We start from the raw sequence: 14,034 nt of genomic DNA on the forward strand, positions 1-14,034 counted from the left end.
GATCCGCAGGGGGCGCTGTGTGTCCATGCCTGTGGACAACAGCGCGTGTGTTTGAATCTCTCAAACAGAAAGCAAAAAGCAGCGCCACTCTGCAAAATGTTAACAAAGCGTTACAATCATGTTGCAAAACATTAACATAAAAACACTCTACTGGTACTGGTCTGCTGTTGTGATTCTTTAAAAATCTTTTTGTATTATTGCATCTGAGTGCCTTTTGGTTTGTCCAAAAACAAAACGCACCGTGACTGTCCTGATTCCACATGCAGATTAATTGGATTAATTGCGGGACAGCAGTTTTGGGGATTCATTGAGAAGTAAACTTAATTTTGGCAATAATCAAGAGAACAATATGATGATGAGACTGACAGTCAGTGCCCCCCCCCCCTCTCTCTCTCTCTCTCTCTCTCTCTCTCTCTCTCTCTCTCTCTCTCTCTCTCTCTCTCTCTCTCTCTCTCTCTTTCTCTCTCTCTCCTTATTCCTCCACGGCTGTATGGCTCATTCCAGTGCACAGAGCGAGGCAGACGGTCCACAGCAGCAACCAGCGCTGATCAATCCGCTCAGGGAATAAATACCGTACCAATTAAAACCCATCTTCTGAGGTATCGTATGTCAGTGGACGCAGGCGGGTTCTCAGTTGTTTTTTTTCTTCTTGCGTGGACTACACGCACTGTAATGGTGGTGTCACAAGTGCGTCTTTCTCTTTTGTTGTGACCCAACAGAAAGTGGTTTTAGGATATTCCTCGCAGTGTGCGTTGTATATTTTTGGGGGGTTCTCGGTGACTTCAGGAGGGAAATCCTGATTGTGGAACGACTGCGCCAATGGTGTGGTCCCGGACTGGACTCCCTGCTCGCAGCTGATCCGCTCCGTGCGCAGAGGAGGACACCAGAGGAGTTCTGCTACCGGTTCCTCTGGTTCTATTAAAAGGCGCGTTGGAGATAAAGAGAAGACGACGGCTTCTATGTTTTTCCCTACCTGCATGGTGTCATTTCTTCCCATAAACGCGCACCTTTTGGCTTTTTGCTGAATGGTTCCGTGGGCATAACAAGGTTGGAACTGTGGAAAGAGCGGACTGTGCGTGGAGTGTGACCAGCTCGGGATTGTACACCGTCCCTCTCGTGGTTCTGTTTACATGAGCGCCTTATGACAATGGATTACATTCTGCTCTTGTGCAGCTTCTTGCTGCCCGTAGCCACTGCAGTTGAAGGTAAGAAATTCATCTATCCATCCACCCATTTTCCGAATCGCACAAATCCAGATTCGATGCAGGATATTTAATTTCGTTTTCAAATGAGTTACAATAAACACCTCCACTGGCCAAGTTATGTATTGAGTTGTCAAATTGCAATTAAAAACCAGGTTGAACTGAAAAGAGTGGACATCTGTTTTAGGGCAGGAGGTCTAACTTTTAGTGCGCAATTGTTTTGCGTCACAATGGGAGTTGCGTATTCTCTTTTTTGCACCATTAGCCATCGCCTGCTGCTGCTTTCTTGCTCTTTTAGAGAAAATTAGCGCCACACTGTATCTCACTGGGGTGTCGAGGTGCTGCTGGTGGTGGTCGAACGCACCCACCCCCCACTTAAAAAAACACTTTTCTTCTGAGGTTAACTGCGCGTCTTTTAGAGTTGTGTGGCCTTTTGACGTGTAGATCGTCACACATTGAAAGTGGGTCGTTGAACTATAGAAAAAAAAAATCAACTCAACATTTGGTTTCCAAATATTAATATTATTATTTAGTTTTCATTATTGTAGTGAAAGATAAAATGATAACTGAGACATAAAATCAATTTTGCGGCACTTTTCACAGATTTTTTTTAATTCGGGGATTACTTGATTAGTCGTTTTTAACCCTTGCTCTTTGGAACAAAATGTGGAAAATAAGTCTGGGAGAGCCATGAAGCGTGCTTCGTGAATGACATGAATGCTGCATTCTAGGGTGTATTGTGGTGCTGTTAAAAGTGGGACATATAGAGCTGCTGGCGAGTGCGGGTTGCCTGCATGATTGACTGACGCGCAATTTTTGTTTTGTATAATTGAAAAAGGTTAAACTCGACGTATCTAACGCAATTAAACTCAGTTGTTTTACCGAAACATAATACACAAAACACATAAAGAAACGACACCCAAATTTAATGTATTGCCTCATAATTGAAAATTGTAGATTAAACCCCCGCCGCATATAGCGGTGTGTTTTTCTCGTTTAAATTACATTTTGTGCTGTGGTAAAGCGAAAGGTACATTTTTATTGTATGCAAGATGAGAAAGTGAAATAAAACTGATACGTGTTGTCTTTATTGCTCTGTTGATATCCCTGTGCTGTAAAACTTTTTGAACTTCCAGAACACGCCCAACATATATTTTAACAATTATTTTAAATATAAAAAAAAACTATAAATAAAGGCTTTTGCAAATAAACATCTCTTATTTTTTTAAATAGTTGTTTCTTTGCAAAAGACCAACCAAGGACCTCCGAGTGATCCAGTAAAGATCAGCGGACACCAGTTGGACACCAGTGCTTTAAAACGCATGGTTTGAATGGATGAATTAAGGCTTGCTGTGCTCAAGTTAGCTCCAGATGTAGACAGAATGAGGCTGAAAAGATCTACAAAAGTATTTTTCCCCCTGACACCAGAAAGAGTGAGTTGCGTCTCTGCTTTGCAAACGGATGGATTTCACTGAACAATATATTTCGCTACAAGTGATGTCATAAATTGTGTCCCGCCGACCGGGCGTAGGGTTTACCTACAAGCTTTTAATACAGCACAGTGATTTATGGTGAACACTCTGGCTCTGTTTTCTTGTACTTTGAGAAAAAAAGAATACACTGAGACTTGCGGGGGAAGTTCAGCAGGCCCCATGCGAGACTCCCCGGGTCCTGAGGTCACACAGGCTCGGGAATAATTAATGGATTCATCTCTCCCTCTTTCGGTCTCCCTCTCCTTCTTTCCCTTATTCTTCCCAGGCCGACTTCCATTTAAGGTTTTAAGTTTCAAGTTGTCTTGTGGGCTTCCCCATTCACAGGCAGCTAAACAATAATTTACATCCACTCTTAGGTTATGGCTCGTTCAGGGTGGCTAATTTTTAGTGACCCGGGTCCCTAGGAGAAGTGGGTTTGACATTTTATCTTTTAAATAAAAATACGAAGTGAGTTTAACGAGGCATATAACAGATATTGTAAGTTGTATTTGACTTAGGAAAATATTTAGCAAAAAATATTATTATTTGAATATTATTTCAAGTTGATGGATACTATTTCTGATGGTGGGGTCTGAGTAGTGAGTTTTTGAGTTTTTAATGTTCAGCTCCGAGATGTTTTGCTACAAACAAATATACTTTTTTTTTCGTTAAAATGTAAAGGTTACAGGCCAGCGAAAAGCGAATCCAGATGATTTTAAGTGTTTCTTGATGCTACATCCAATGTTTAAATCCCTCTAATTTACAGTGGCAGTGGTATTTCTGTGTTACTTTTATGTGTTTTTATTTTATCATAATGGGCATATAGTGGGATTCAGTATCTCTTCTTCCAGGCAGCCTTTGACTACGGCAATTATTCATTTTTGAAAATCACATTTTCGCTTCATATAAATTAGACAAATGGGCGTTCAATTGTCTTTTGTAACAGCGAGGATGTATTTACGGCGCAATATGGAGTGATTGTGCACAAACAGGGAGCTTTGATGCACACGTTTATGTGTTTACGTGGGTGAGATCACACCTCTACGGGAGCCTTCCTCGGCCCGTTTACACTTGGCGAATGATTTATACTGTGTGTAAGTGTATGTGTGACAGCGGGGGTCCTTGTCAGTGTCACCATTTTTATGTTATTACAATTATCACGGTTTGAGCCAAGCATAAGCAGTGCTTCTAAATCACATTCCCATCAAGTGGAATTAAACAAAAGCGGTGAGGCAGTGCGAGTATGGAAGCATGTAATATGTAAATATATGAACAAATGAATGAATAAACAATGAATAAATAAATAAATAAATGAGCATCTATCTATCTATCTATCTATCTATCTATCTATCTATCTATCTATCTATCTATCTATCTATCTATCTATCTATCTATCTATCTATCTATCTATCTATCTATCTATCTATCTATCTATCTATCTATCTATCTATCTATCTATCTATCTATCTATCTATCTATCTATCTATCTATCTATCTATCTATCTATCTATCTATCTATCTATCTATCTATCTATCTATCTATCTATCTATCTATCTATCTATCTATCTATCTATCTATCTATCTATCTATCTATCTATCTATCTATCTATCTATCTATCTATCTATCTATCTATCTATCTATCTATCTATTCCATGTTATGAAAGAGCATATAGGCGTTGGCACGGGTGTAATTGTCACATGGAGGCTTCAACAAAGTGTCAATTGATGTGCTCCATATCGATTGAGGCGATCGATGTAGCTCAGCCTTTTAAAAAGGCAGAACTAGATGCAGGGAGGGAGACTTGCAGTGCTCTTGCAAGGAGCAATTACCAATTCATAAGGCTATTCATCACTGGTTCTGAATCAATTGGAGGGACCATTTAGCCTCATTGTTCAGCAGTCCCCCCCTCCCAAAAAAAATAGTTAATACAAGCTCAAAACCATTTAACAACAATAAAAGCAACACTAATGATAAAATGCTCCCCCTTCTTCTCGCTAATTTCCAATTTTTAATTCTTTGAGAATAATAACAATATAATACTAATAATACTACAACTGCTACTATTACTACTACTACTACTACTACTACTATTAATAATAATAATACTACAAATGTATTAATATTATTATTATTATAATGATTATTATTAATAATAATTACAATTTTTGTTTACCATGTAGTTTACTGTTTGCATTGCAGTTGGTTTCTTACCATTGTGCAAAGAAGCCTCAAATGATTTCACCAATTGGGCCAGAAAAGGGCCTGTCTAATTTCACAGTGAGTAAAATGCATCTTGAGTTGATAAAAAAATTGATGGGCATCTTTCAGGAGCACAATTTGGTGCTGATCCAAATTAGTATTGTCTAGCCACAGAAGAGGACTCGTGGTCAATTTTGTGCCATTGCTGTTTTTATTTTTCTATTGTTTATCTGCATTTGTTTTGATGATCCTCTTAAATACCAGCCAGTAGACGTGAGCTATATAGAGGTCAACTATGGGAGTGAGAGCCCTTAGTATTTAGTGTCTTCCATCCGATATGTCGCTCATTTTTCTGACAGCAGCTCTATTGAACAGATGTACGTTGATTTAGATTTGATCGGGCATGAGACGCTCAGGAAGAATGGCGGCGGGTCAGACAGCAATGTATAAGAACGGGATGATGATGTGGAGGGTATTGTGTCGTTGTAGTATTGCAATGTGGGTCAGAACTGGACCCCAAAGCAATGCTGTTGATATGCTTCAAGCTATCCGGGTGTGCAGGAGTGCTCATGTGCACAGGGCTTTACTTCATGACTAAAATGGTGGCGTGGAAAGATTTACCGAGCTGGAATTTCACATGAAGTCAGGCAACGGCCATCTTTGGCCAGCTGGTGCCTTCACACACCATGCTGGATGATAGACAGGGCACACTTTATTTTACAACTTTACTTTATTCATGCAAATTTGTTTAGGTTGTCTATTAATTAGTTTTAGTGTTATAGTTTGAAACATGATCAGTGGCATGTAAAAGTAGCTGCAATATGATATTGTTGGATAATTAAACACACTAGTGCCTATATTATTAAAACCAAGTGTAGCATGTCGCCAGCACTTGCAAAGTGTCTTTCTTTTTTTTTTTTTACATACATTTTGAGATATAAATCCAGTGACTGTGGGGAACAGCAATAAATCTTCTAATTAACTGATGAATGACTTAAAACAATTAAAAATATTCAGTACACCCTGGACTGATCACCACTCAATCACAGGGGACAAATCACAGAATGTAAATTATTATTGAGGTAATTGCATCAAAATTATACATATAATAAATATACAGTGTACATATAATAAATGTGTAATTAAGGTAGATAGTTATCAAAAGATTGTTCAAAAAATAAAAAACAGAAAATGATATTTTTCCTAATGTAATAGAATAAAATTGTCACTTTTAAGCATTGTGCATAACGAAAAACACATTGTGATTTATTCCGTCCTCTATGAGGGAGAGCAAGAAACAACTATAATGTGTTATTCATTTAAAAAGTTGAGAGTGGGTTTAACGCCACAGTCATGGTTGTGAGCATTTGGAGCACTTCTTGATATGAACTGTCCCCCAAAAAAGTTGGCCAAGCTATCCGTCTGCTACCGTCTGATGAATACAGTCCTTAATCTTTGTTCACCGGATTTAAAAAGACATCTCCTACCTTGATCATTACATCTCATGTCAAGTGTGTGTGTGTTCGTGTCGCCAAACCGCAGTTTGCTGAGAGACCTTTGCTGTGCATGCTCTTTTCCAAGACAGCCTATGCTGCGTGTGTGTGTGTGTGTGTTGACTCACTTCGTGCTGGCATCACATGGAGCCCAGGGGCCTTGCGGGATGGCACGTCTTTGACACCCACGGTAGAGCCCAAGCTCGAGAGGCCAAATGTGTCTGAGCCTGCCTACCATTGCTGCTGTCTGGAGTCACCTGAGCAGAACGTCTCTCACACACACAAACACACACGCATGCACACACGCGCTCACAATTGTCGCAGGGGAAAAAGACTGAACGCAAGCAAGCTGGGTGACACAGCATGTGTGTCAGGGGGGCTTAATAGTGGTGGGTTGTTTGAGAGAATAAATCAGTTTAGTTAATTACTTAGGTAGTTAACATATGAACTGGTTTAGTCAGAGAGCAGAATATGAAAGTTCATTGGTGATTATGGTTATAAGTGGGATATTCCCCTTTTTGATTGTACAAGCTACTTTCCAAATATCAACGGACACCTTTGACATGGTATTACGCGTTAGAGTTGACGTTTTCAAAGCGGCAATGGGCTAGCTGTACCTAAAGTGCGTGCTTAATGACCATGTGTCAAAAAAAATACACAATTTAGTAGGGTTAGTACCTGTTGTTTTTTCATCTCCTCACTACCCATGCCGTGTGACCCTCAATCAGAGGTCATAAGTGGTCCATGTTCGAACCACTGCGAGAGGGGGGGACTATGTTCTTTTTAAACATACTTGTCAAGCTCCCGGGGCTATCGTGTTCCAGTTGTGAATAAAAATACAGTGAAAGAGGATGTGTATATTTAAATAGGCTGACTGTGCAGCTTGTTGATACATACTGTGTGAAGTCACACCAGAAACACGGACAAGCGTCTGACACGGAAGTCACTTTATCATCCTAAAGCTGTTGTTTGGAATTATATAAATGGAATGATGCATACATTTTACTCTAGCTTGCACTTACTTAAGTATATGGAATTGGACCAGGAATTTTTAAACACATGTGATGTCCATTACTTTTTTTTTTTTAACTTTGTGGACAGTTGAAGCAATGCAGGAGGTTGGCGGGGTTGAGTTAGACAGGAACAGGTCCGCCTTCGGGCTCACTTCCACGGTTTCATTGCCACCCTCAGACTTCTCTAACAAATTTAACTGGCAATGCAGGGGGAAAAAAGGTCTTTGATATATTGCATTTCTTTTCAACATTGACAGTTACAGCTGTCTGGAGAGTGGCTGAAGCCATGTTACTGAGTGCCTTCAGGCGGCAAAAAAGCCACTTTACCTGGTTTCAGTTTGGCAGGGCTTGTTAAATATATCACAGGCATCGGGCCGGAACCTACAATGTCACAATTTGGTAAATTGAATATTTTTCAGAAATCTATACAATACTCTTAGTCCACATGTGTGGGTGTTATTTTACAAATTACGCTGAACAACATTTTTTTTTTTTTTTTACAAAATCTTAAATCAGGGATGTAAGTATAATTTCCAGGTTTTTTTTGTTTTGTTTTTCTCTGATTACAAATCTGGTCTTTTTTAACACATCATTTTAATAATAATAATAGTAATAATAATATGACGCGATTATGTTTCATAATATTTATGAATTAAGGGTCAGGATCATAAAAACAAATATTTTTTGTTTTGAAATGTCATCGCTATAAACTACAACACATAGTAAAATCTGTATTGTGAAAACTTTTATAGGTCTAATTAAACTAAAAAGATAATATCTAAAAAAAAATGATGAAATAGAAAAAAGCAAATACATTTTTAAATCAGGAGGAACACATTCTATTAATAGTGTGAGGCCGGTGTTAATTTGGTAGGATTCACTAAAGGATAATTAATCAGACTAAATTTGGGAAGGCACAAGCGTGCGTTTTGCGCTTTTGTGAGGAAATCAGTAGGCCTACTCATGTTAATAAGTGCACCTCACTGGTTCCTGTCACGTTTTTTCCACTTCTCATGTGCGCTGTCAAAACCATTCATCACCTGTACTTCGAAAAGGCTCACAAACTCAATGAGACCTCGTCTTCTATTATAAATGGAGGACACAAACAGCAGCAGCTTAAAAGACTCATGTTTTCAGCAATGCAATGTGTTTACTAGCAGATCTTTAACACTCACTCCAGCACATTTCAGTTGAAGCGGTACCAATCACACGTGACCTTTTGGCGTGATATTTACATAATCCCGACGGTCCTGTGGCGTTGCCTCCTGCGGACACTGCCAGCTGCGGCGGCATTTATTTAACCTTACTTCAAGTTAGACCTGAGTCTCCCTGACATGCAGACTTTAATGTTTAGGGGAGTGCAATACTTAAGAGACAATAAAAAGACTAGAAAGCCTGAATCCCCACTTACATCACATTCATTGGGCAATTGAGCAAATGTGGAAGTGCTACTTTTTTTTTTTTTTTTGCTTTGGGTGTTTAATGACTCTGCCAGTCATCACACCTGTCCATTTGGTAACAGCAGGACAGTTGTTAAACAGAAGGTGTGACACCAGTTGTTTGGACATAAACATCTTTGTCCAGATTTATACTGAATTTAGAGTTTGGAAAATGTGAAAAAAATAAATAAATAAAATATCACTTCACTATTGCATTTTTGAGAGTATTACAAGGACTATTGCATTTTTGAGAGTATTACAAGGAGTAAGAAGGATCATTTTAATTATATTTATTTTATTGTTATTTTTTTTAATTAATCAATTTGATTAGTAGTGTGATGTGTATTGAAGCCACCTTTTGGAGTGCAAAATCTTCATGCCATACATGGCCGCTTGACCATCATAAATGAGCACAAGTAAATTAACTATTACATTTATTTTTCCATCAACAACTGCAAATAACCTCAGATTGAATTCCCATCCACTCCAATTGTATGTTACGGAAGCATTTTTCAGTCGTTCATTTCAATGCTTGTGACGCGGGGATTGTCAGCATCACTTTTAACAGGGTTTCAACAATGAAGTCTAATTGCAGAGCACCAAATAAAATTGCTGCACAATACCATCTGACCCCTGCCTCAGTGCCAAGTCCAGCCACAAACAGCTTCCCTTTCTCCTTTCACACCCAACCAAAATCCCCTCTAACCTTTCATTTCTCCTCACAGACACACACATTCTCGCATATGTACATACACACACACAGAAGTGGCAGTTGCTTAATAAGGTGGCAATGACCATCCACATGTGCACATTACCTTCACTCAATGCACATGCACCAATCACTGTCCAAATTCACACCCACCTGCTTCTTAGGGTCACACTTTGTGTCCACTTCCATCCATTCCACCACTAATGAATCAATCAGCTGGTACCATTCGTTTCATTGCTGTCAGACCCCATCGATCAGCCCATTTCTCACAGTCGCAACAGAGCAGCAGGGGAGCTTGGAGATTGAGAGTGAAGAAGGGCTTTGAAATATACAGACAGTTCAAAGACTTGAGACTTTCTTATATGCTATACTCCTCCTGAATTATGGCATTGGGATGTTGGGTAGCAATGTGTATGCGTGTTTGAATTTGATGAGAGGAAAGAAGGGAGCTTTCTGGAGTTTGTTCATGGTGTCTGACCTTGTGTTTTTACTTTGGCAAAAGTTGTGGTTGCAAACTTTCAACTTAATGGGTGGCAAGAGAAAACAGGAGGAACTTAGAGAATAAAGTTCACAGCCAGGTATTCTTATTATTTGACATATATATCTACACATTTGTTTCATTACTTTTATACTTGCTGGTTGAATAAAAATAATGGAATTTTATGGCAATGGTTTATGGTTTATGACACCACGATATTGAAAGGGACCTAATTTTGCTGAATTATTATTAATTAATTTGATTTTATGTTTTGCAGCGTGCGTGTCAAATAATCAAATATAGTACAACCCTCATTTAATGTTGATAATTCAGTTAAAAAAATGAAAGCCATGAATTATGTTGATTCACTACACAGCGTAATGTCCCATAATTTTAAGCCAATAAAAATCCACTAAAATAATTTTAATTATTACATTATAAATAAAAAATATTACTTTTTAATATAAAAATTATGGTAGAAATTGGCCCTCTGAAGAGTGTTTTTGTTTATTAATCTTTATGCGTTTTATCTTTTGAATTGATTCTACCTTTTTGTGTAATGGTTTCAAAACACGATCTCTGGGTAAGTAGTGATTGCAAGTGTAACAGTAGTCAAAGTCAAAGTCTGCTTTATTGTCAATCCCTTCATATGTCAAGACACACAAAGAAACCGAAATTCCGTTTCCTCTATCCCACGGTGAAGCTTCTATATAATATGCAAAATGCTCTATTTCCCCCATTATCAAAACTGTGTTCAGCAAAAAGTGAAAAACATTATTTTGTTTAATACATAATTAATTTTTAATCGTGAGGCGGCGTTTGGTTGACGTGCAGCACGGCAGACGAGCAAAAAAATGGGCTCATCCAGAAATAAAGCTTCCTTTCATTTGCTTCACCTTTCATTCATTTTATTTGGCTTCTCTTCCTCTGAGTCTTGCCTCAAGCTGTTGTTTCCATTTTTCCTCACCACTCTTCTGCTGCAACCACTCGTCATTTCTGCCTCATCTTGTCACAAATACAGTGGGCCCTAATTATAGTATTATTGTCCTCTCCCTGTTATCTCATGCCTGTTTGATGTATTTGAGGTAAAAATTCTAGAGAGTACATGAGACAGATGCTACAGTATTTATTGTTCACTGTGTAGAGGTGCCTACTACTGATAACGGGATTCTGACTATTGCAAAACCTCTGTAATTGTAAATTGAACAACGGCAGACTGTCAATAAAAAGCAAAAGCAAATTAAATCCCCACAATTCAACATTTCCCCCTGCATCCACTGAAGGCATCACAAATGCAGGTGTACACAAATCAAATCAACTTACATCTTGGATATACGTTCTTTTCGCAAGGTTGCCCCCCCCACCCCCACCAATACATGTTCGATGTCTGTCAACATGAGCCGTGCAAAGTTTTGACTAAGTGGGGTGGAATGCAAAAAGAATGCACCTCCACACAGCAGGACAAATTGCCACAGGAGGTGTCAAGAAGTGGTATGCGGGGTCTAGTTTTTAAATGCCTAAGAGAAAAAGTGTGAAAAGAAGCAGAAGAAAGTTGTAAGTGTGAAGGGGAACACGCACTCACAGGAGTCAAATAACCCCTAGCCAGATGAGGGTCTGGGGGTCAAGTGGAGGGGGGGGGGGGTCTGGGGTGTGGTTGGGGGAGAGTTGTGGAGAATTATAATGTTTAAGCCTCCAGTGTCAAGAAGGGGATACAAAAGCATTACCTCCATTGCCACTTTTGGCCTTTCCCAATCCCCAAAGGGAGGGGTGGTGGTGGTGGATAGGAGGGTTGTGATGATTAGCGATTCAATTTGGTTTACCATCAATCAATGCCTCAAAGATAGACAGGATTGCTGCGATATTCCATCCTTGCAAACAGATTGGCTCAGCCCCTCTTGAGATTCAAACACACACACACACACACACACACACATACACTTTGTTAATTAAGCACCCACCCTGACCTTGCTTTTACTTATTTATGAATCTTTGCTACGACCAGGGCTGGAAATCCTTTGCTCCCCCCCCAATTAGTCCGTTGCTAATGGTGCTTCTTTCAGACAATCCATACAGTCCCAGTAATGGCTGCTGACCCCAGTTTTTTTTTCTATGTAAAGCACCACCCTGACCTTGATGTTTCATAAAACACTTTCTAGCGATATGTTCCTGTGATACTAAGTGCTCCACATAATGAAAAATCTATCTAAACAATTCCTCACCTATTTATTAGCCTAAGAATAGAGCAACTCATGTTATACTTGGCTGTCATTGGTGTTTGTGAAATATTAACACTTTCCCAGGGCAGCAAAAGCGCTGGAGAAGTAACACACTTTATCTACTTTGTCATCTCTTTATAGCTCAGTTATTGCAATACTTTCAAAGCTCAGGACAAGAGATTTTAGAATACATTAAGTTACTTCTCAATCACAGAATCATCAGGAAGTTTCTGATGCCGCCGCCTGTTTTGTGCCCACTACTGAGGAGGGAGATTTGTAGTTTATGGGTTAAACAAGAATTGGCTGCAAGAATGGAAACAACAGTTACTGTTATAGCCTTGAGTGAGCCACACCAGTAGATAAAGTCATACGGGTAACTTAAATCCAATAATTACTGTAGCTACAAATCTACCAACACAAACATCCTCTGCCCAAAAAAAGCCTTTTCCTCTGCTTTCAATGACGATGCCAATGCCCGGGGTCAGTTGGTCCAATCTGTTGTGGCCTTGGTGTAGTGAAAGGAGAATCCCATTAACAGTTGTCCCAAGTGGACCAGCATCCCTGGGGAGCCATTTTTAACCTCGCCACTTTGATTGGTTCACTGTCAGGGCCAATGACTAATCGGCCCAATGCTGATCCACACCCAAGAGTTGAAGCGTTTCAGACTCCACCTAACTTACTATCGAGACCTCCCAAGAGGATTAGGGTTGTGCAGGGATGTACGTGGAAGAGAAGTGATGAATGGAAAGTCATATGTTTTCCTTTTCCAGTAAGAGAGAGACAAAAAGGTTGTTGTTCACGCTCTTAAGATTGCTTCGGTTGTCTCACATACTGCTTTTGTTAATGGGCCAGTTTAGGCATAAACAGGAAGATTGTTATTTTTTAACTTATTATATGCTAGAAGGGGTGGGCAGGTGAGGTAAACCCCTTGGTGACTAATAAAGTTATTAAAGTTAATTATTTTCTTTTAACACATTTCTCTTTGTGGAAGAATTTGAACTTGTGTTAATCTTATCCACTGCATTTAAAAAAAATGAATATATCTGACTGATTTACCTATTTCATAGATCCTGTTTAACGTGAATAAAAATGACAAAATATGTCAAATACCTTCAGACTCTGCAGCACTGTAAAATATTCAGTGTAAATGTTATATATATTATATTACTGACGTTAGTTGGTTCCCCGAATGACCTTATCGGTAGTGCTCTATGCAAACATTCATGAAAATCTGTGCTTTGACTATTCAGGATAACCTGTGGCAATGACTCGTGCATAAACTCAAACGTGGATTGTGCGCTCCATAAATCCATCAGTCGATGCCTTTTGGCCTTGTGTGCCTGTGAAAGTGGGTGAAGTGTGAGGAATGATGGGTCATATCCTTCTCCTCCCAAGTTGTCAGCTGTAGTAGCACATTATTGGAGGGTGAATAATACATTAGCCTACAGCATAGCCCACAAAATATGTTGAGGTCTGGTATAGGTGACTACATAAAAAAAAAGTGTATCTTCAGGGCAATCAGGTTCAAAGAGGGATGACATTCAACTCTAAGGTTAATAATTGTATCACCTCAAAGGGTCGCGTGGGGAAACGGGAAGGGAAGGATGTTGAAATTTCACAGTTTAGGATTTTTCCTTCAAGGTGAGAAACTTCAACATAGGTACCTCACTTAAGGTTTAGTGTGTAATGTTCTTGATATTTTGCCAATGATGTACAAGGAGTTTTTTTCTTCTGAGATTTATGCTACCTCAAGGTAGCTTTGAGGACAACAGAACACCTCCAGATTAAAGAACCATAAAGCAGACAAACA

The 14,034-nt window shown here is 39.2% G+C and overlaps 1 protein-coding gene across 11 annotated transcripts in view; it reads left to right on the top strand.

Moving 5' to 3' along the window:
• The first annotated feature begins 477 nt into the window (after positions 1-477).
• The window catches only part of LOC133166639 (ephrin type-B receptor 3-like), a 48,651-nt gene continuing 35,094 nt past the window's right edge, over positions 478-14,034 (top strand). For 10 of the 11 annotated variants that reach the window (XM_061296707.1, XM_061296717.1, XM_061296710.1 and 7 more), the window contains exon 1: positions 478-1,205. In XM_061296707.1, the coding sequence (XP_061152691.1) occupies positions 1,142-1,205 (64 nt within the window). In that variant the 5' untranslated portion in view covers positions 478-1,141. The remainder of the gene's footprint in view (positions 1,206-14,034) is intronic. The other variant, XM_061296713.1, reaches the window with a different exon arrangement.

The sequence above is a fragment of the Syngnathus typhle genome, linkage group LG14 (genome assembly GCF_033458585.1).
Source record: "Syngnathus typhle isolate RoL2023-S1 ecotype Sweden linkage group LG14, RoL_Styp_1.0, whole genome shotgun sequence".
NCBI classification, from domain to species: Eukaryota; Metazoa; Chordata; class Actinopteri; order Syngnathiformes; family Syngnathidae; genus Syngnathus; species Syngnathus typhle.